Source organism: Numida meleagris, chromosome 12, assembly GCF_002078875.1.
Source record: "Numida meleagris isolate 19003 breed g44 Domestic line chromosome 12, NumMel1.0, whole genome shotgun sequence".
Taxonomy (NCBI): domain Eukaryota; kingdom Metazoa; phylum Chordata; class Aves; order Galliformes; family Numididae; genus Numida; species Numida meleagris.
Window position 1 is genome coordinate 7,613,285 of NC_034420.1, and position 23,498 is coordinate 7,636,782.

Here is a 23,498-nt window from a genome sequence, read left to right on the forward strand (position 1 = left end):
GGCGTGCCGCTCTCCGCCCAGACCGGAAGCGGGGCCGGAAGCGCGGCGGCGCTGGCGGAAGGGATCGCGCAGGAAGCGCCTGCCGGGGCTAACCCTCCCCCGCGGCCACAATAACAGGGCGGCGCTGAGGGGCAGGTAAGGGGCGGCGGGCCGCGTCCCGGGCGCAGGGATGGCGGGGCCCGTCAGCTGCAGCCATCCTCCCGGTGCGCGGCCCCTTGCTAGGCCGGGCCTGGCGCGGCGCCTCTGTCCCCTTTTGCTGTTGCCTGGGCCGGTGGGGACCCTTGCGGCGTGACAGGCCCTGAGGAAAGCGGAGGGACCCGGGCGGGCGTGGGGTGCCCGCTGGGGCAGGGAAGCGGCGGCATTGGGGTTGGCTGCGGGAGGAGAGCAGCGAGGGAGTCTGCCTTCGTAACCGCTTACCTCAGCACAAAATAAGCTGCACTCCTGCGGAGAGAGCACCCCTCTTAGCTTAACTCTCTTCCGCGGTGTCTCTGCAGTGGTCACGGCTGCGGGGGCCCGGCAGGCCCGGGCCGTTCTGCTCTGCTCTGCTCGCAGTGGGCCTTGTCATTTCAGGGGACGGCTGACTGAGGAGGTAATGAGGAGCTGCTCAGGCTTACAGTGACCCTCAGCAGCTGAGCTGGGAAGGCCCAAGCTCGTTCCCTTGGCTTCATTATTATTTTATTATTATTATTATTATTTTTGAAAATTGAGTCAAGTTGCTAGCATAGAATGATATGTGCATCTTTAACATGTCAAAGTAGTACCAAGAGTAGCATGTATTTTGCAGAACACTCTGCAGCATAAGAGACTCAGGCTCTTTTTCCTCTTATTGGTAGGAGCCAAGTGAAGCTCCAGCCCAATCTCAGAGAAAGATGTGCTTGCTGCCTTAAAATCTTACAGGATTTTTCTAGACTTTTCCCTTTCATGCTGATCTGTTTGTTAATATCTTCCTTTTCCCTCAAATCACAGTCCATCGTCTTTTACTCTCTTACTTGAAATACTTCTCTGCTTTACTCCCAAATCGTTTGTATTAGTCTAGATTTTTTGACATTGTATCTGGCTCTGGACAAAATGAGTGATCAGGTGACATTCACTTGGAATCCATGTAATATTTCTTTTTGTAAGAATCCAAACTCAAAAGTAGTTTAAAGCCATCTTCAGGCTTTCTGAAGTTGAAAAACATTACAGTGCAATATTGCAAATGTCCTGAACTTTTCCAGTGTGCACTAGAAAGAACTGCGGTATACGTATGGGCAGCATGCTTAGGGTTTTCAGCTTTGGCTGAAGAAGCCCCAGCTAATCCAAAGGGATAGGTATATGTTACTTGCTATTCAGTAGTAGAAGATGCCAATTATGTTACTTTAATGTCAGTATTGAAAATGAAATTAATTATGATACCATACAGTTGTTAATGAGAAGTGCATACAAAACTGTGTGAAAGCACATGCTTTCAGTAATTAGGTCACAGTGAAGCTGTAAGTATTTCAAATTTTGTGCCAGCATATAAATCTTTTGTGTTCCAGAACACAGGCTTTTTCTTTTAATTTCCAGGAGGCACTTTGTTTATCTGCTGAAGAGTAATTTGCATGTAATGAAACGCAAGTGCTGTGATGTATTAAATCACAGTGAGCGCAGTAACAGAAACACCTCTGATAAAGTTTCCAAAATCCATCTTTTTAAATTTCTTTTCCCTCATCCACTGAATTTTGCTATTCAACCTGCTAAACAGGTTTACTGAGTTAATGCTGTTTTGCCCTACTCAGCAGAAAGCGTTCCTGAGCTAAATAGCAGTGGTAAAGACATTTCTCCTGCCGTTTGTGTGTACAAGATGTTAACTCAGTTATTCTGTTGTTAATATGAAGTTCACATTTATTTCAGCTATGTATTTGTTACTTCTTAGAATAAATGCTTTTAAATAAAACTTACTTTATTGTTATTTTAGTCTTTCTGTGCCAGTCTGTGCTGTTGGACAGTATAAGCACAAACACCATAATTCAGTAAAGGGAGTTGGGAGGGGGTGTCCTGCACACTGCTGCTGAAGCAGGGTCTTTCAGTTTTTCCCCAACTTTGATCTTTAACTAAGCTACCTGAATATTTTATTTAGCATTGTAACCTTTAAGAGGAGCCAGCCACTTCTTACAGTCCTTTTTCCAGGAATTTGGAGCCTGGCATTTTTAATTCACACAAAAGAGATAATCTAAGAGTAAATCTGTGGCGATTTTCCACTTCATCAATTTCCTCAAAGGGACTTTCTGGATCATGGACTGCAACTCCTGGCTCCACACTGGATCCCCCAGAAATCAAGCTATATTTGTGAGGGCATTGCCCAAACACTTCTTGAACTCTGTCAGCTCAGTGCTGTGACCACTGCCCTGGGGAGTCTGTTCTGTGCCCACCACCCTCTGGGGGCAGAACCTTTTCCTAATACCCTCCTGACCTTCCCCTGACACTCCATTCAGTTCCCTCGGGTCCTGTGGCTGTCACCAGTGAGCAGAGCTCAGCACCTGCACCTCTGCTGCCTGTGAGGAGCTGTAGATTTGGGCTGTCATGTCTGAGAACTCATATACCAAGCAAACTACGACTTACTGAAATAATTTTTCTTTTTTTTAAGTTAATTCAACTGTACTGCAGTTTGTTTTTATTGGCAGATTTTGTTAAGGTTTTCTTTTTCTTTCTTTTGAGAAAGTAAGCTTAAGATTTTCTGTCTTCTACTCAGTACTTTTCTTTCTCAGTTGCACTGAATTTGCATAACGTGAACATTTCCTTTCATCAGAAATCATTGCAAATATGGGTCCCAGGCGGAAAAATGTGAAACCATGCTCAGTGAACAGAGAAGGCTCTGAGTCTACCAAAGCTGATGAGCCAAAAGATTACATGAACCAGCTCTCCCATGAAGTGCTTTGCCACATCTTTAGGTGAGCAGTGTATCAGAAGTCAGTTTATTGTTTATTATTACCTTGCTTTCTGTTTTGTTTTCCAGTCTTAGCTGCATTGATACTTGTGTCGTAAACTATTCAGAAAATATTGAGGTACAACGAGTGAACTGTTGGATAAAAAACGAATTAAAAAGGATGAGGGATCAGTCTTTCAGTTCCAGAACTCGTTTAGACACTTTGAAAGTTAACTTGTGAATGTCATGAATAGTAAACGAGTAAGAAACAACAACAAAAAAGTGATTTAATTTTGTTCACAAGCATGTGATAACGTGCTTAAATATTGACTTCAGTGCAGAAGTGTATCTCAGGTGTTACAAAGCTGATAGGATTTTTTTGAAATCGTATCTGCTTCACAGTGCATGCGGAGGGGAACTTGGATGAGTGTATTACCTCATCTGCACCACAGTCATCCTCTGAGATGTTCACCTTTGCCAATTATATTGAAAAGATAGTATTTTTGTGACAAGTTCTTTAAAAACAATAGCTGCCACAAAATATTTGCAAATTCAGGATGATAGTATGTACTAGAAAATGAAAATACCTTTGATTAAACTGTGGAAAAAATTATTGTCTGGTTGACAGTGTTCATTGGAGAACTAATACACATCCGCACTAATACTAGATTTGTACTTTAAATATCCTGTATTCAGCATCAAAAATTGGTGTTTCCTTCTCTGTAGCCAAATTTCATACTCTAACAGAGTACTGTCTGAAAATTCTCTTTGAATTAATGTTATTAGACATTAGAAATGTATGAATTTATGTAGCCATCCTTGGGATGTTCTTTATTTTGGAAAAAGTCGAAGGAATCCATATTTGCTAAATCAGAGGGGTGTTTTTTCCTCTCCCAAAGGTACCTTCCCTTGCAGGATATCATGTGCATGGAATGCCTGTCCCGGAAGCTGAAGGAAGCAGTCACTCTTTATCTGCGAGTAGTGAAGGTTGTGGATTTATGTGCAGGCCGTTGGTGGGAATACATGCCCACTGGTGAGTAGTTCACTCACTCAAGATCTGGCATTAAAGTGGTATTGAGCAAAACTGGCTGTGCATGCTGTCCTGTTTATTTATACTGACATGTAGAGGGTGAATTTTCAAAAGCAGTAAAAGGAGTTAGGCGTTCAGTACTTTTTGTCTTATAAGGTTTGGATGGCTTCCTCAAGTCCATGACTTGGAAAATTTATGTGTTTGTGTATATATATGTATATTGGATGTTACTGTAGCAGAAATGGGGATTCTCTGTAGCAGTCTGTAAATACAATCTGTGTTTGTCTGATTATTGTAAGGGAATTAAACCAAGGGTTAATCCAAGAAGAGTCTGTTTGCATGCAGACAGGAAAAAATACAATGGAATGAGAGAGCAACTCATCTGCCACCACTTTACAATGTAAGAATAAATAAGTTTTGATGTCACACGTCAAGCCATCTTCAGATCAATAGATAAGTTTGGCAGCCTAGGTCACACCTGTGAGCACTAGGATTTCGGCTGAGGTTTGTTGGGGGTGAGAGCTAAAATAAGTGAATTCTAAAACTTAGAGACTCTATCTGCAGTTAGATTTATTAGTACTAATATCAGGTACATGATTACACCCAACCTAAGACAGATGTAAATACAGATAATTTGCTGGTTCAAAATCCTTCTTATATGTTGTCTTACGTTAGAATAAAATAATCCTTTGCTTTAAAAAAATTGTTTCATTTTTTGGGGAGTTGTGAGCTGTGCTGAGTAGTGACAGATACAGACAGCTGATCTGGCTGGGTGGTTTTGAGCCATATAGTTGATAAACGGAATTCCAGAAAAGATAGAGGCACAAAGCCTGTCTGCAGATGTCCATCATCTGAAATGGGAGAAAGTATAGTTAGCCCTGTAGCTATGCAAATACATTGAAGGAAACATAGCAAGCCTGCAGAATTCAAGGCAGAAGCATGTAGGTCATAATTTCTATAATCTGGAAGCAGATGACAAGCTATTGCTACACTGAGTACATCTTTCGACATTAGAATTTACACTACCATATAAAGAGGACAACACGTTTGGCTTTCCCTTTATAGCTAGGTGTCTGCTGTTACACAAGTACCAAATCTGTTGTTGTCATCTTAGGTTTCACTGATTCCAGTTTCCTAACGCTGCTGAGGAAGATGCCAGACATTGAACAACTTTATGGTCTTCATCCCAGGTATCTTGAAAGACGCAGAGTTCGTGGCCATGAAGCTTTCAGCATTCCTGGAGTTCTAGAGGCTTTGCAGGCCTGTCCAAATCTGTTGGTGAGTGGTTTGATTCAAGAGAGAGATTCCTTCAACAGCTGAGATAATCCATGTTAACCAAACAGAAAAAAATGTGCCTTACAGGATTTTGCATTCATGTTTATTGAGTTTATCCTCAGATCTGGCTGTACAACGTAGCTTTTAATTGTGACCATATTTGCCAGTGTACAGTGCTTGGAAGTACTTTGTTTAGTTGCACCAGTGGGAATCACAGGTGATGTTAAATCCAGCCATGAATTTAAGCTGTGATCCCTCTTGCTTTTTAAAAAGATAAGTCTTGTTGCAAATGTCCAGTAAAATCACCCACTGCAATATATATGGTGCATTACTGAGAAGTTTACATGCCTAATAGGATATTGTTGCTTAAACTTACTGCTTATTTATTGCTTGTGCATATTGTTGCTTAAGCATTTACTTTACTTCTTTTTTTATCCAGGGTGTTGAGACCTCTCATTTAGAGCTGGTGGAAGCTATCTGGACATACATGCCACAAGTTCATATTTTAGGGAAGTTTCGTAATCGTAATGGTGCTTTTCCAATCCCTCCTGAGAACAAGCTGAAAATTCCTATAGGAGCTAAAATTCAGACTTTGCACTTAGTAGGTAAGTGTTTAATGGTGATGGGTATTGCCTTAATCTCAGGTGAATTTTAAGTCTGTGAAACTCTGAGAGATTGTCATTTTTTTAAAAGAGAGGAAACTTGGTTTTGTGGAATTTTTTGAAACGTTTGTTGCAATGTGTATAATAACAGGAAGGTAAATTCTTACAAAACTATATTCACAAACTGAGGTGAAGGACTTGTGTTAAAAATGTTTACGGCTTTTATCACATGCCATGTAGCAAAGAAAATGCTTCATTTTTAAAGCCAGGGTATTAATCTGAAGAAATTTATCCTGGAGTTTATACTTTAAAATGTATTTTTTTTTAAAATGAATCGAACTTTTATTTTGTTTATGTATTACTAGGAGTGAATGTCCCTGAGATTCCTTGTATCCCAATGCTGAGGCACCTTTATTTGAAGTGGGTGAGACTCACTAAACCACAGCCTTTTAAAGATTTCCTTTGTATCAGCTTACGCACTTTTGTCATGAGAAATTGTGCAGGTAAGAGGGATTCATCTGTGGCGAGAATGTTTTAGCACAAAGCAAACCTATTAATTTTGTTAAAACTGCATGACTACCAACTGCAAATGGAAATCTGAGAGGAGTTGTTTTATTTAAGGTGTTGAATAGAAATGTATCTCTCTCCTCTGCGTTATTTGATGCTGTGTAGTTCTGTTGACTTCCTGTTCTAGATGAGTATATGTGAGCATCTTTGAACTATTAAGTATGATATGTTAAATTTTGTTACGGGAGCAACCTTTTACCAATATTGGTTTGTTCTGTGTAGGACCCACAAATTCTCTGAAGTATGTTCCCCTAGTGACGGGCCTGGCTTCTGCCCGGAATTTGGAGCATCTAGAACTGGTTCGTGTTCCATTTCTTGGAGGACTTATTCAGCACGTGGTAGAAGATAGCTGGAGATCAGGTATGAAACTTATTTTCTCTTATACATTAAATAAATAGATTAAAAAAAAATGTAGATGTATTTGGTTAATTCTCTTGTCAAGTCAACACTGGTAGAAATGTATAAGACTTCAGGTTGTGTGATGAAATGAAAGAATGTTTTTTTGTCAGGTGGTTTTAGGAATTTGCACACTATAGTTCTGGGAGCTTGCAAGAATGCACTTGAAGTGGATCTTGGCTACCTCATCATAACTGCTGCAAGAAGGTATGACCCTTCAGATCTTTCTTTTTCCTCTTTTTTCAAAATAAGTGTCTTAGTAATAAAGTTCAAGAACATGAGGAAGCAGAGCAACCTTCAAAAGTTTAAGGAATAAGTACTTGTATTCCTTGGCTAAAATAACTGGAGTTCTTTCTGCGTCTGAATCATGTTGTGTCAGGAAAGTGCTGTGCTGTTTAGTCTTGCTACTCTGGTGCTATTATGTAACTGCAAAATACTGTCATAAAGATACAAATATTCTCTTAATCTTACCATTGGTGAGATAATATTTTCTTTCTGCTACCAGTGCGCATCTTCTTGAATAGTTTTTGTGACAATTGTTTGGGAATGCCTCTTAATATGGACAATTCTTGATTGCATTCAGGTTGCATGAAGTGCGGATCCAGCCTTCCTTGACCAAAGATGGTGTTTTTTCTGCTTTGAAGATGGCTGAACTGGAATTTCCACAGTTTGAAACTCTTCATCTAGGATATGTTGATGAGTTTTTACTACAGTGTATGACATTTTTAATATACATACGTTATTTGACAAATACAAGGATTTAAAGAGTTGATGTATTTTCAGTCAATGTCTAAGAGTGATCATAAAGAATTTCAGTTTACCCTTAATGAGGCTGCTGATCTCATACAGCAAAATGCTTGTTTGTTTTTTTCACTTCTTGAAAAGCTAAGTGAAGTTAGGAAAGTCTCAGCTTTATTGAACTGAAGTGATAGTCTGCTCCACTTTGCAAATTGGACTGAAATAGGGTATTAGAAAGTCATGCTGTGAAAGGCAGTTTTCTGAAATTTACCACTATCTCTACTGTCTTTTCCATAGGTAAAATGACAAATGGGGATTTGGTGAAGTATGGCTTGGCTGATGTGGTTGAAAATCCAGGAATTATTACAGATATTGGTATGAAAGCTGTAAATGAGGTTTTTTCTTGCATCAAGTATCTGGTCATTTACAACTGTCCACATCTACATAACCCAAATAATTGGATCACAGGTATTGCACACTTTCTGAAATTTTAGGAATATTGTGTGAATAGCTCACATTACAAGCAATTCATGCTAAATCTTAACTTTTAAAACATAAAGTCCTCTTAGTAAAAAGCAAAATAGGTATTAGATGGAAAAAAATAAGTGTAGAAATGTAAAAGTATTAACATCTCATTGACTACATGCATACTTTCTGTATAGAAATTCCGTGTACTAACGCGATCGTGTTTGCACTGCTAGACAAGAAAGAAAACAGTACGTTAATATATAAAATGGCAATTGCTCTATTTTTGATATGTGTATTTTAAGAATGCATATTTTTATTTTAATCCTTCTTGAATGCACATCCTTGTAGTTCTTGTGGTGGGAAGATAGTTAAATACTGTGGCCCTCTGGATTTTATGTGTACTTCAGCTGGTAAAAGTACTAGGGAGACAGTGAGAAACAGATTGGGGTTCTTTTCAATATGGATACTGACATGTTATGAAGTAGATCTGAAAATACAGATTTATTTTGTGCAATCTTTGGATAGTAACCATAAGATAATAAAATGACTTGTGACATTACTCGCAGAAGCTGTACGCAGGATAATACAATGTAACTAATTTAAACATCCACAGAATTAACATTTTGCTCTTCTTTACAATTCAAGGGTTGGTACAACATGAAAACCCCATAAAGAGTGATATTAAAACAGATTTTTTTATCCTCATACTACTGCTTATTCTATTTTGTCGTAAGTACGATAGATGATGCATGGTTTGGAACCAGAAAGATGCTGGTAACAATCAAAATGGGGATACCAAAGCTGCCTACTCTAAAATCTGGAAAGAATATAATGAAAAATAAATGAGATAGGAGTTCTTAAGGAAATAGATCTTGTCTCTTCTGCAGATCATTCAAGATGGACCCGATTGGTTGACCTCACATTGGTGCGATGCCACGCAATAAAGCTCGATTCGTTCAGTCAGTTCATCGAGTTATTGCCAAGCTTGGAATTTATTTCTCTGGATCAGATGTTCCGTGAACCTCCTAAGGTGTGTATTCAGGGAATTAATTTGCTGTTTATTTTTGCCTGCTCATTTGAAATTCAGTGAACGCTAGCAGTTACGCATGCTTCTAAAAGTTTTAGTAATTAAATAGAATAGTTTGGTGAAGAAATTGCTTAGATTTGCAGTTGCTATTATCATGATTTGTTAGAGAGAGTGATGCTTCTTTTGCAGAGAAAACAGTGACGTTTATGATACTGTATGAACGCGTGACCAGAAAACATCATCCTTGATCATTAGTTCTCTCTTGAGGCTATTGTGTTCCAGGAAGACTATATTACCTGCTCTTTGTATTGATGTAAGATCATCTAATAGCATATGACATATATTTCAGTAAGTTAAGATTGTATTATTTATGGAGTTTCCTTTCATTAGGGGTATTAATAGAGCGATGAAAGTTTTCTGGATTCCCAAACTTAAGATAGACATTAGCATAAGGAAATACTAGGAGAAATTTCCTAGTTCTTCATGTGGGTATTGGTCTCTCTGTTGTATACTGACAAAATGCTTTTCCTCTTGGCATTAGGGTGCATTAAGGAGGTAATCTGTCAGTGCTGTCAAATCTTAAGAGTTGTTCTTTGCTTTTAGGGTTGTGCTCGTGTGGGTTTAAGTGCAGGCACAGGAATTGGTGTTTCATCTGCCCTTGTCAGCAATCAGAACTCTAACAATGACAACGACAACAACAATAATCACCAAAATAACAACAATCCCAACATCCACCACAACAATCATCAACATCCAAATGACCAAAATGAGGAGAATGAGCTGCGGCAAGATGGGCAAGCTGAAGGGCAGCAGATTGCAGCTGAGGGTAATCTCTGATCTTTGTGAACCTTACTGGGAAGCCAGTATGCTTGTATTGTCATTTACCTAGAGTCATAGAGAAGATACTAGTATATGTTGAAAACTTGTTACTCTTACGGTTCCTGGTACGTAACTTTAATTTTTTAACCTTTTCTTAATGCTGTCTGCATGTCTCTGATACCTCTATGATAAAAGCCATCTCTCTGGTGCATCTAGTAGCTGATGCAGGGACATTAATAACCAACGTCTTGAGGCGGTACAAATGTTAGCAGTGTAAAACTTCAGTGTGATACTCATCTGTGGAAGTGTGAGGTGTTTTCCAGGCTTCTCTGGTCAGGGCTTGGGAGTGTGTGACAGTGTCAGATAGTATATTTTTAAGCTTTACCAGTCAAGACAGATGTCATTTCAGTGAATGAATTATGTAAATTCTGATTATGCTACTCTGATTATGCTACTTCAATGGAAGAAGACTTTTGAAGAGTGGAAAATTTGGAAGAAATAAACCCCAAAACCTCAAAAAAAGACTAGAGCTTTAGCTGCAAAACGTAGAACAAGTTGCTAGGAGCTGTAGAGTCTTCAAGTAGAACAGGTCTTTACAGGACTTCAGTGTGCTATGCTGAGACTCTGTGGAGGAATCAAGGCAACTGTTACTTATTTCTTTGTGACTGACTCTCTAGGTGCTGATTGAATTCCTCTGCGTGGGTTTTGTTACTTTTGTTTCCTTCTTTTAATCCTGTCTCGATCTTTTCAGCACTAAATGAGATGGAGGAGGTGGCACCAGAAGAAGGGATGGCTGCTGGACAGAGCCACAGTGACGTCCCTGTTCACAGCCAGGCTGTCGTTCCTATGGAGGTCGATGAAGAGCAAGCAGGTAACTTTGCTTTTGAAAAGAAACAAACTTTTGGTATCTCCTTCTCAAGGTCTTAAGTTCTTCAGTGTAAGTTTGTTTTTGAATTTATTTTTTTTCAGCTGAAATGTCTGGTGCATTTGAAATTATGTTGCTAGTACAGCTTACTGCTGTGAAGAAATTCAATCTAATTTAAAGTCTGTATTACAATTTCCAATTTTCTTCTGCCTGTGTTATTAGGTAACTAATAATATACGTTTGTACTCAAGGTTGATAATTTGTGCTTCTTTTAATGATGGAGCCACAAAATGAGTGGCTAAGTTGAATAAGGTGGCTAAATTGAACTAAATTCATCTCTTGTAACTTTTTCGAGGAGTTCTAAATGTTCTTCAGCCTTTTAATCCATTCTTTTCTTATTTTTATGTGAACTGTTGTGGTTTTACTATTTTTAGGACCAAGTGGCATTCAACCTGTTGTAAAAGCAGCGCCTATTACTGTACATGATTCAGACAGTGAGGATGAGGAAGAAAACATGGGAACAAGAGCCTGCATCACTAACAGCATTGCACAGAATTACTCAGATGGAGAAGAGAAAACCAGAGATCCAGTGGAAACTAGAGAACCTTCAGGTGTGGAACAGCTGGGTGAGGGCTGGACAATGTTATGCAAAATTTGTTCTTAAGCTTCTGTCTTTCAGTCAGGTTTACAGCTTTGTAAAATGCATGCCTGTTTGTTTGCCTCCTCCTCTTTTCTTCTTTATTATAAATAAAGAATGGAGATACAAGGACATCTCTCTGAGCTCTAATCATGTAGTTGCTGTACAGAGACAGATCAGAAGCAACGATGCTGCACTGCTCTGCAAGCAGAAACATGCCACTCTTTATTTGCAAGTGTGCATAATTTATCATGTCTGTGAAACCAAATGTGCAGTTCTTTTGTATTTATGATTCACCTGCCAAAGCATTGCTGCTGGTATTAAAAACACACACACAAAAAAAAAAGTGACAGTTGTAGCTATCTTTTGGCTCATATAGGACCTGTGGAATTGTCCTGGAGGGGATGCTTCCAGATCAACTTCACTTTGATGAGAACTTTAGAATTCTCACGGTGATGCTGAGTACTCTGTCTTCACCACTTCTGAACAGTACTCATGATTACTGTGTGTGTATATATACATTCATTATTAGCATATGTATTATTAGGAGTCAGAGGCCAAGAAATTTGTGGTAGTATGGCAACAGTAGAGAGATGCAGAAAAGGGCATTCCCTGTCTTGCAGAGTTTACAGCTGTAATATGCACAGCTGTGGCAGTAATTCTGAATCCTGTGACTGATGCCATGTGACACACTGCCTTTCCAGCAGCACAGATTACTTACTATTTCCTGTAGTTTTTATTCTAAGTGAAGTGGTTTCATTTGTACGCAAGAAAGGAGGAAGTCAAAGTCAAATTATAAGTAATTGACAGTTGAAGTGCGTGTGGTATTAAGTCTTGGTGAGTGTTTAGCTAAGCAATTAGCATAAAAGTCCTGTATTGTGAAAGACTGAGAAATGTACTGGTCTGATACTGATTTCATTTCTGCAAAGCCTAGGAAGAATCAGAGCTGCAATGAAACAAGTACCTTCTTGTAACCAGCATACTCCCTACACATAATCTCTCTTGTCATTTTAGCACATTTCCATGAGGCTGTTGAGTGCCATAGTTACAATGTAGATGTTGATTCTGTCTGGGGAGTTGAAATAACCAGTAGTAAAGACAAGATGAATTTAGAGACAATTTGCTTGAGCTTTTGTAGAGCCAATAATGTTTTGGGGGGGCTTAGTTTAGTGTAATTAGCCGAGAAGAATAAGTTAGTAGACTTTTAGGTTCTCCTTGTGATTTGTATGCTATGTATGTTCACTATATATATGCTGTATATGTGTTCACTGTGTTTGTTCATCTTTAGACTGAAACATCTAGTACCTAGCAACACCTTGTTTTATCCTCAGGAGGGGACCTAAGGATAGCTGTTGAAAACATAAACTTTTGTCCCATCTACATTATTATTGAATTCCTCAATTTATTCCTCATATTTAAGAAAAGAGAAACCTATTATCACCGTGTTCTTTTCATATTTTTGTGGTTATGCCTTTTTGACTAACTCGTTAGTTAATTTGTCAAAATATTAGCCTTTCTGGCAAATACATATCATATTTACTGACAAGCACACCAGCACATCACTACAAAAATAGCTGAAAGACTTCATAGAAACTGAACTGCTAGAATTACTGTTAATTCACATACCATTAGAAGGAGTTGTGAATAGCAGAATGGTCCTGACAGGATTTGTTATTGTTCTCTAGGCTGTGTTCTGTTTTAAGAAGTCTAACAGCATAGCACTCACTATTTATTTGAACTGTGTATTTGGTTGTCTCATTGTTTTCTCATATTTAACTTACAGTGAGCGGTAAAGGCAAGACACCCCTGCGGAAGAGATGCAGTGCCAGCCAAGCGGGCCAGGCAAAGCAGTTCCATATGGAGGAAAGCAGCTGTGAGAAAGGTTGTCAAGTAACAAGTGAGCAGATTAAAGCAGACATGAAAGCAGCAAGTGACATGCCTGAAAGGAGCAAAGGCAAAGATTCTTACCCGAGTTGTGGTAATGCAACAGGATCGACAGGAACATCCAGCTCCTGCAGTGCTATTTCTCCTAGCCCTGACTGTGCACAAACAGCTAGTAGCCACTGTGCTGGCAACAGTCTAACAGCTGCAGATGAATCCAGGCAGTGTGTCTGCTCACCTTGTAAAAGTGAAGGTTCCAGTGAGAGAGAGACTGAAGAGACCTCTGTTTGTTCCAGGTGTTCCTGCTACAAGCCACAGGACACACAGCGGAGGACTAGTGGGTGTTGTGATGGGGAATGCCCATCCACGAGTGGTGCCTGCAGGAATGGACGGAACAGCACTGGGTCAGATTTTGCACTTAGGACTCTGCCGAACTGTGGGTCTCCCCGAGAGGCAAGTGGTGAGAGGACTAGTGGGAGTGCCTGTGGGCCTGCCAGTGGGGAGGAGAGCGTGAGCTCACAGCAGAGAAGCTGTGAGATGCAGTATAAAGAAGAATATCCTCGCCGGCCACTGACGAGAGCTAGAAGCAAGCTGTCACATGTACCTCTGGTGTCAGAGTCAGGTATGGCCTATATGCAATGTTCATTTCTGAGTAAGCTACTGTGCTGCCATGAGAAAGTGTTGAACAAGAGCAACACCCACAGGTAATACTGAAGTTAAGCATGAAACATAGTGAATAATAACTTTAAGTGGTTTTCAGAGGTTCAGAACATCTGACTTCACTGTCATAGCTAGGTAAAATAACAAGTATCTCTTCAAAGAATGCCACTGACTTTTTTTCTCCATGCAAATATTTCTCTATGCTATCCATACCTACAAAAGTGTTTGATTTAGTCATTTGAAAACCAAATGCAACTTATTTGAGAGCATCTCTTTTCCTGTGAAGGCTGTCATTCATTCAAACATAAGACTGGCTCCCACATTGAAATTCTCCCTTTAAAAGGAAGGAGACAGCAGGTATGCTCAGATCTCAGAAAGAGGGCAAAAGTAAATAACTGATACTTTATCAAGCAATAACAGAAGCCATGATTATGATTGAGATGTAATACTGCACAAGCTTGTGCACCTGCATATTGGACTTCATTTCCAAGTGTATAAGGCATGATGATCAAACATGTTGAAAACTGTCTTTTTATTAAATTAGTTCACATTTCACATAATGTAAAGCATATGAATGAAACAACAACAACAACAAAAATAAAAACAAACCAACAAAAAAAAATCCCAAGGGACTGAAATGAAGTTGGAAATGTTGGGAAAGAAGAATAAATGCAAGAGTTGAACTTGCTGTTTCTTCTGAATATACTTGCTTGCCAAAATATTCGTCCTAGTTTGGCACAGCATATTTGTAATTACCTCATATACCCAGCATTCTTTGCTGAGAATACTTGGCAATAAAAACAAATTGAGAAATGAAGCATGCTGGTTCCAGAACTGTATGCATGTATGTGGTGGAGGCAGAAAGGATTGGTGGCAGATTCATATCTCTGCTAACACAGAATAATTCAAACACAGTAAGTCCTTATGACTTTGCAGTTTATCGTAGTGTTCCCAAGTGTTAACAAAACCTAAATCACGTAGGAAATTGTTCCATGGCTGAATGCATCTCAGATTAAAAAAGTGATCTTTTTATTACATTTAATATTTTTCTACCTTGCTCCCTTATGACTGTATATCTATCTACAGAAATTAAAAGGAAATATTTCTTCTCTATCCTCACAAGTCAGTCAGATCTTAGTATTATTTTGTTATAGAGTTGAATTGTTTTTCCATAAATAACCTAGAAATGTGCCTTAAAGATCACTGCTTTCTACTATTCTGGCATAAATGAAACTGTTTTTCAGATTCTGTAACAAACCTATATTTGATAGTAGGAAGTTTTCTTTTTTTAGTTGAACATTAAAGACAGTGAAATCACCAGTAATGACTGCTGTCTGAAAGATGGTGCGTAATTGTGATTTTTACCTCAGTAAAAATGCAACCCACAACTTTTCCTGCAATAAATCTTTTCATTTTGACATGTATTAGTTCTCATTTGTAATGAAGCAAGTTTTCATGAGTTCAAAAATGTTGTGTCGAACCTTCTGTAAGGCCATGGGCTGTAGCTTGAGCAATTTGATGCAAAATTGGAGAGCTTTTCCTATGTTGTAGATAGTGAAATACTTCTTATCTGTAAATACTCGGGGAACTGTTAGAAAGTAACAACAAAAGCAAATCAAGCAACCCCCCAACCAAAACATGGTCGTTCGTTCTTCATGATCATTCATTCATAAACTGCTTAACATCAGATCTTTCAGCCTCTGGATCCCCTGAAGGATTAGGCTGAATTCTGCAGCACATAAGCCCACTGGATGTCACTTGTAATTAATAGTTCACATGTACTGGAAGTTGATGATGTTACATACATTAAAAATTATCTCTTTCTGTGAATAGTAATGTAGAGTAGTTCGTATTTCATGTCTAATACTTTGCACATTTATCTTGATTATGAATCTTTGTAAACATGCCATCTGTTTTACAAAAAAAAGGTTAAAGGATGCTTCACTTTAATAAAATAATTGATACTTTTGATCTGTTGATCACAAAAAATTAATTCTAGGGCATGTTTTCTTTTTTTCTCTTGATGTAGGAAATAAGGGTGGTCACCTATTATCATTTCTTTTCCAAGCTTTATCTTTTAAATCAAGAAGGAATTTGATATAATTGATGCATTTGAATAGAGAAAGAAGCAGTTTGGGGACTTCAAAGTATTTTATACCTGGACATTGTTTGCCATGTCAGGAAAAACTCAATGACAGTTATAAAGAACAGACTTTCAAATAGTTTGGGGTTATTTCTACTATTTAAAACAGTAAAGGTATTTTGGTTCTTGGATTTGTTAAGAGCATTCTCTTTGCTGCAGAGAGCCAAGCGTAACCTAACAAACCATCTTCTGTTCTTTTCTTGGCTTGTCATCCCTGGTTTTGGACCAGTAGGTTCAGCGTTCCTGTGTTTTCAATGGCGCACCTCCCTGTCCCACTCCCCAGGTTATTCTACACGAATGATTCTGTGCAACAAACTTGAAAGTGTGTTTCATAGAATCATAGGATGGCATGGGTCGAAACAGACCTCAAAGATCATTGAGTTTCAACCCCCCTGCTGAATGCAGGGTTGCCAACCACTAGACCAGGCTGCCCAGAGCTATGTCCAGCCTGGCCTTGAATGCTTCGAGGGACGGGGCATCCACAATCTCCCTGGGCAACCTGTTCCAGTGTGTCACCACCCTCTGTGTGAAAAACTTCCTCCTAATATCTAACCTAAACCTCCCCTGTCTCAGTTTAAAACCATTCCCCCTTGTCCTATCACTATCAACCCATGTAAACAGTCGTTCCATCTCCTTATTATACACTCCCTTCAAGTACTGGAAGTGTTTTGGTGCAAGGAAAAGATATGTAGTTATTTTCAGGACAGACAGGTATTTTGATCTAGCTGTATTTAAAAAAGTATGTGTTCTTACTGGATATTTTCACCTAGGAAATGCCTCTGTTGTTCTCTTGAAATGTAAACAGAGGAAAACTTGTTCTGGTTCTCTTTTTTCAGAGGTGACCAAGCCAAAGCCACGGCAAACCACGAAACGGAAAAGGACTGCTGACAAATCCACAAGCACAAGTGACCCAGTTATTGAGGATGATCATGTTCAAGTAAGATGTTTTTCCTCACCTGCTACAAGTTTATCAGCTGGGGATGCTGATAGAGATACACAGTACAGTAACATAGGCTTGTCCTCCTCTTAGGGCCAGAGGTTGTTGTTCTCTGCAGTCCTGTCTATATATAGGAAAATTCTGTCTTGGGTGCAGTGGTACTCAGGCCGGCTTGAGAAGAGCAAAGTAAATGCTAAAGCTAAAATTGAAGCTTGTCATATGCTCACAGCTACAGTGCTGCATAAAGTCCTGCCTTTCCATACTGTCCTTGATGTGCAAGGGGAAGTTTTGTTCTTTGGCATTTTATTTTTCAAATGACAGCATAGGCTACTGCTGTTAAAAGAAACATGGTATATGTAATTACCTCTACAGATACCAGCTCAGTTGTAATGTTGCAAGCTGGGGGTTTTCTTAGTGTGTAAATAACTGATAGATGATGGATTTTCTGATAGAAATTGTGTTTTCTCATGAGACTCTTTTTTTTTTTTGGTCCTGTGAAATTATTCTTCTGCATTTTGTGATGTTACTGATCAGCAGGAAGTCTTTTTTTCTGCTTGCCATTAGGTGCTTAGTCATCTCGAATGCCTGTGAGCCCAAGTTGTAGCATATTGATTAGTATCCCATCGGTATCTTTGTGTATTGGCAGTAGCAGCTTGTTTGGTTTGATCTGATTTCATTTGTTCTTACCCTGTTATGGATTTGTTTGTTTGTTTTCACCAGGTACTGACTTTGAAATCCAAAAACCTTGTTGGAATCACTTTGACCAATTGTGGAATAACAGATTTGGTACTGAAAGACTGCCCCAAAATGATGTTCATACATGGTGTGTAGCTAATGCTCTGCCTGTCTCCTCCATCTAGGATCATTAGAAGTTTCTGCAGGAAGTTAATCCACTCCTTGTTTTCTGTTTAGTAGCAGCTTTGCTACAAATCAAACTGATAGTTAGAGTTACTGCTTCTCAATTTGAATGTCCTTTTCCGTACAAATTGTAACAGATTTAATAAAGATTGATATCAGAAAATCAACAGTTGAAATTCTGTGACAGTTACGAAGATGGAGATGTTTGTTGAAGAGAGATAACACAACAATTGGAAGCTGATGAAATGAGTTTTAGAGCACCTTGTTGTTTCTCTCATTGCTTCCCGCTTCCACAGATAAGTTAGCTGACATGATAATATCTTCCTTCTTGACATGATAAAAATCTATTTTAAATTATGGCACTTAAGATGTATTAGATTCACATTCCAGGTTGTATGACTAGTCCTGTAGTGAAGGATTGTGTCCTTCATTGCTTCCTCTGACATCAACACTGGCAACATCTTTTCTTCTGAAATGAAGTATCTTTGTTTAACAGAGAAGGAAGAAATTATTTCTTCATTTATCCCAGAATACTTCTCAAAACTTACATTAGCTTTTAACTGGATTTTGAGTATGTGACGAGAGCATGATTACTAGAAAGGAAATAGCTTTCTTTTCCCTTGCAATACTCTCTACTGGATCTGATTTTTCAGTCACTGGATTTCAATTGTGGGGATACACAGAAAGTTTCAGGGGACTTTTTAAAAAGAAACAAAGGAGGAGGGAAGGGTATTATTAGATTAAATTTGACATGGCCTTTTTTAGAAGGACTCTTAACAAATTTAAAGTTTGATCAGAAAGTGGGAGAAATCAACAGATGCTGTATTTCTGCAATATACTTAAGTTGCCAGATATCCAAATTTCGTCAGTAACTGTTACTTACATTATTTGTTTGCCTTCTTTTGAAACAGTCTGCTTTGAAAATCTCTGAAAGGAGAAAGCCTTTTCGGTCATTTATTTCTTGTTTTCTTTTGATTCTTTTAATAATTTTATTTGCTTGTTTATAGCTACAAGGTGCCGGGTATTGAAACACTTAAAAGTAGAAAACGCACCAGTTGTGAATCGGTTTGACTATGCCCAGTGCAAGAAGTTAAACATGGATCAGGTCCTAGATCAGATTCTCAGGATGCCACCAGAAAGAAACCGTATCATTTATCTTCGTCCAATGCAGCAGGTATACAACCAATTTCCCTTTAATCACAAACAGAGCTGAAGTTCTTTACCTGTATTCTTTCACTTCTCTTGGCTTCATTTGTTCTTCAGTTAATAAAAGAAATGTGAATGTTACAATAACTTGTTTATTAAAACTGTGTCCCATCAAGGCTTTTATTGCAGATTCTGGATCTTGGATGATACTGAATTTTAAGACTTAATGTTAATATCTCCAATAGTCATTGCATTACAAGATATTAAAAAAATCATGATGCATTGAATTAATTCCCAACTGAATAACTAAAGGTAACTTTAAGAACCTAGATGCTACTAACACAGCTTGTAGTTACATATAAGCAGAACCATGACATAGGTATAGATATCTGAAACGTTTTACTGATGTCCTGTTAGGCTGAGTCATAGCAATTACTGTTTTGAATACTGCTATAAAGCTAAGAGCTGCATCTCTGTTGGTGCTGAACTGTGTTAGAATAAAGTTGTGGTACTGGCAGCCATCCTTTTCTGCCTCAGATTACTTGTAGGAGAAGTAAGCACTGACATTAGTAATTTGTTGTGGTTATTTTGACGAGCAAATAAGAGAGCTTGGTTTAGAATCCAGAATATTTTTTTACTTGCAAACTAGAATGTTCTGTATGATACTGTGATGCTGCTTCTCTCGTGCAAAGTAATGCAAGTTTCTGGGTCAATTTTCCTGACCAGTAAGGGAAGGATGATTTGATATCAAAGCCAGCTTTCTTTGAATCTTAGATCTAAAGGACAGTAGTAATACTATTGAAAACAATGAGGCCAGAGACAATTCTGAGCAAGTGAAAGCAGTTCAGACTGTTACATAGTTTTGTAAGGTATTCATATACATTGGAGTTGAGAAACACATCAGAAAATACCATTTCCAACCAAATTCCTTAGAAACTTGTTACTGGCAAAGCTGTGCTAGGAAAGTTTTACGCATGTATTTCATTATGTATCCTGTTGAAATTTCTTTTCATTTAATTTTCCGCCAGAATGTGGGAGATTTTATAGATGTCTGCTTTTGACTCTAAAATTGCATTCCTTTGTTTCCTGGTTACAAGTCTTTGTTTGCCTTCTTTCACAGGTTGACACATTGACTCTTGAGCAAAAGATATTTAGTGGCCCTTATCCCTACCATATTTGCATAATTCATGAATTCAGTAACCCACCTAATGTCCGCAACAAGGTGCGGATTCGGAGCTGGATGGACACGATAGCAAATATTAACCAGTGAGTACTTCCCCTTCAGTAGCTATATGGAAAATATATTCAATCCTGATTCAAAGCTACAGTTAGCTGTAGACTTGTAGTATTCTGTTGCAACATTTAAAAAAACAAACAAACAAAAAAACCACCCTAGTTTGTTGGCTAGGGAAGTTTGAATTCTGCACTGTGCAATTATATAGTTTCAGTGTCAAGATACATCCAACAAAAAACTTGGATTAAATAAAACTGGTCATATGGAAAATACTGTAGAATTCTCCAGCTCTATTCCATACAGTTGTAATGTAATTTAACGTTAAAGGAGTCAGGGTGATTGAGGAATGGGAAAACAAATGTCTTCTTTCAGAAGGGAGAAAAGACTGATTTGCTTCAAGAAGTAATAGTAATTTCTGGAGAAGATGAAGTACAGTCAATTTCACTTCATTACTGAAGAGCAGAAATTCCCAGCAGCAGGGAATTGTACACAATGTCTTTTATCCACATACTTTAAATCTGTGTTTCTGTTGTTCAGGTTTGTCACTAAAATGATTAAAAGAACAAATGTAATTTTGAAGGTTTGTTTAGATGTAGCTATGTTGGATTGTTCCTTGCAGATAGAAGCTGTGTGTAAAAGTTACCTTAACTCATTTCCTGATCTGAACAAGACATATTCTCTGTGGTTACTCAAAAGTGAAGGAACTGCATACTGTCTTTGTGTGAACGACTTAGAGGAGCATTTCTATGGATTCAGGCTCATTAAAGTAAAGGTTATGTAGTAAGATTTCCCATTTGGTTCTTCTTCCTCATCCCTTCACATTTCCAAGCAATACTGGCTGTAATCTTTTCATCCATCTCTCTAGAGAGCTTATTAAATATGAGTTCTTCCCTGAAGCAACACGAACGGAAGAAGACCTGAAGAAATACACTAAGTACCCTTGGGGACGAGATATTTACACTCTAGAAGGTGTGTGTCTGTAGAGACCTGAAAGTTGATGCTCTTTCTCTTGCTAAGATAAGTAACTTTGATTGCATCACGTTGTAAGAGACACGAATAATCATTCTTGTGAGGGAAGTGGAGGGCCTTTAGCACAGAGTGGAGGAACTTATGTGAGAAGATTCTTCTTGATCAAGAGTGTTGATGCTACAGGTGTGCTGCCTTCTCCCTTGTATCCTCATCCTGTCTGTCTCCTAGGCATTGTGGATGGTGCTCCTTACTCCATGATTACTGACTTCCCATGGTTGAGATCACTGAGGACGGCAGAGCCGAACAGCTATGCCAGATATGACTTTGAGGACGATGAGAGAAGTGAGTAGTCTTCTGTTGAAACCCTCAGAGAACTTTAATTTGTTGCTTAGTCCAAATCTGACAGTGTGTTCCTTTATTTTTTGGTTTTCTAATTCTTATACTATTTTTGTAGACTATAAATAACCACTTGTAACAGTGTTGAGAGCTGTTCAAGATGGGGGACTGTCAGAGTGTAGTACTGCAAGAGTGTACTGAACAGCTGGAGACCCCTAATAGTGACAAATCAGAAAAGCAGTATTGCTTAGCCTGAAAGTGTGATGAGTGTGTAATATCCAGAAGAATTAACTTAACACTTAACAGTGCTCAGTTGGCAGAATCAGTATGCAGGTAGTCTTAGCAAAATAAGTAGTGTGCAATGGTGTTTCAGAGTTTGAACAAGTAGCAAAACAAAGAAGGATGATATTTTAGCTGTAGTGAGCACACTTAAATGCACACAAAACTAATGTTGTGATGTGTAGTCCAGAAATTCAAGTTCTCTGGAGTTTGCTGGCTTTAGTAGTCAGAGCTCAGCTGCAGTAATGCATCTGGCTTGCTTTTGTGAAATGTGAAGGTAGGCTGAAGAAAGTCCAGCAGAGAGAGGAGTAAGATTCCCAGAGCACTGGGAGAAATGAGGAAAGAGCTTGACTTGAAAACTCTGCAACAGAGAAGATGTGGGTTAGAGTTTAGGATAAATGGGCTTCTTTGTGTTTAGGAGCTTGTCTTGTAAAAATATTACAGTGGACAGTTCGTAGGGCTTGAAATAAGAAGCTTGCTTGGTAGCAAGGATAAATATGTTCTTTTGCCACGTAACTGGGAAAATCCTGGAATCTCCTTCATTAGAGGTATTCTTAACTGCCATGGTTTCAGATGTAAGTATCTAGCTCCATTTCAAAGGGACAAAGCTCAAGAGGATGAGTAACAAGTCTGTCTTGGCTGTACATTTCTCTAATTTTTTTAAACCGATTCATAAACTCTGTGATTGTAGTTCAGTATTTAGTCTGAAACATGAAAAAAAGGATATATATTTGTTTAAAAGGTGTAGTTAGCGTAAACAGAGTGTTAAAGCCATAGAAAAGACAGTTGCTTCATCCTCAATTACTCTTGTTTATACAACGTTTAGGTGATTGATGAAACAGGTAACCTGAAAGCGTGTCAGATAAGTCTCAGGAGGAAGGCTTTGTTATGCTTTCAGGTTCCCTTCCCCCACAGACACAGGACTTAGTGTATATTAAATGAGGATTAGAGCTATTGAAAAGTTTAAATGAGGGGGGGCAAAGGTAGAATATATCTGTGAATTCCTTTACAGGAAGGGTTACAGTTTTTATTCTTACGCTTTCCACAGCTACTATTTATGCACCCCGGAGGAAAGGACAGTTGTCTGCAGACATCTGTATGGAAACCATAGGAGAAGAGATCTCTGAACTGCGCCAGATGAAAAGGGGCGTATTCCAGCGTGTGGTGGCTATCTTCATACATTACTGCGATGTCAACGGTGAGCCCGTCGAGGATGATTACATCTGAGTGGATCCTCTGTCATCTCTTCCTCAGTTCACGTTGGCGCTGCCCCCCAAGGAAGCAGGTGGATTCTTTCCGAATGCAAAGCAGTTTTTTGAAACACATACTTTGCAGTTGCTCTTACTCCGGTTGGAAAGAGTATGTAGTAAATGTATAATGAAAAGTAAAAATTGTATACTAAGGTTTGTACATAGGCAAAACAAAAGAAAAAACTTCCTAATACTGAGACTTTATTTCATATGTTTATACACTTTAATTTAAATTCCATTTTAATGAAGGCCAATAATTAGGAACAGGGAAGAATATTTGAATTTTTCAGCCCATACAATTCATTGCAGTTTTTTTTTTCTTATAAACAAAATCCCATTTGCTGTGTTCAAAAGAGTCATCAGAGTCTCTTTTAATCTGTGCCTTTTTCTTGAGCATTTAAGAGTCCAGTCTGAGTAAACCTGTTGAGCACAATCTTTGTGTCTGGCGTGCATTTTTCGAAGGGGAAAGAAAACTTCTGTTGCAAAGAAGGCCA

At 38.6% G+C, this 23,498-nt stretch overlaps 1 protein-coding gene across 6 annotated transcripts; it reads left to right on the forward strand.

Moving 5' to 3' along the window:
* Positions 1–23,437, forward strand: FBXO38 (F-box protein 38). Of its 6 annotated transcripts, none has more exons than XM_021410459.1 (22): positions 1–135; positions 2,771–2,912; positions 3,787–3,920; positions 5,032–5,195; positions 5,632–5,797; positions 6,160–6,297; positions 6,584–6,721; positions 6,871–6,964; positions 7,341–7,471; positions 7,793–7,963; positions 8,851–8,993; positions 9,594–9,816; positions 10,561–10,680; positions 11,109–11,300; positions 13,095–13,814; positions 16,832–16,932; positions 17,653–17,755; positions 18,798–18,964; positions 20,057–20,202; positions 21,036–21,139; positions 21,368–21,481; positions 22,803–23,437. In XM_021410459.1, exons 2-22 carry the CDS (start codon positions 2,785–2,787, stop codon positions 22,979–22,981), a joined length of 3,576 nt encoding a protein of 1,191 aa, XP_021266134.1. In that variant the 5' UTR covers positions 1–135; positions 2,771–2,784; the 3' UTR covers positions 22,982–23,437. The 6 variants fall into 6 exon arrangements, 3 of the variants coding, with proteins under 3 accessions (XP_021266134.1, XP_021266135.1, XP_021266136.1); XM_021410460.1 differs by having other exon boundaries at positions 11,109–11,285; XR_002442778.1 differs by lacking the exon at positions 22,803–23,437 and having other exon boundaries at positions 20,790–21,139; positions 21,368–21,412.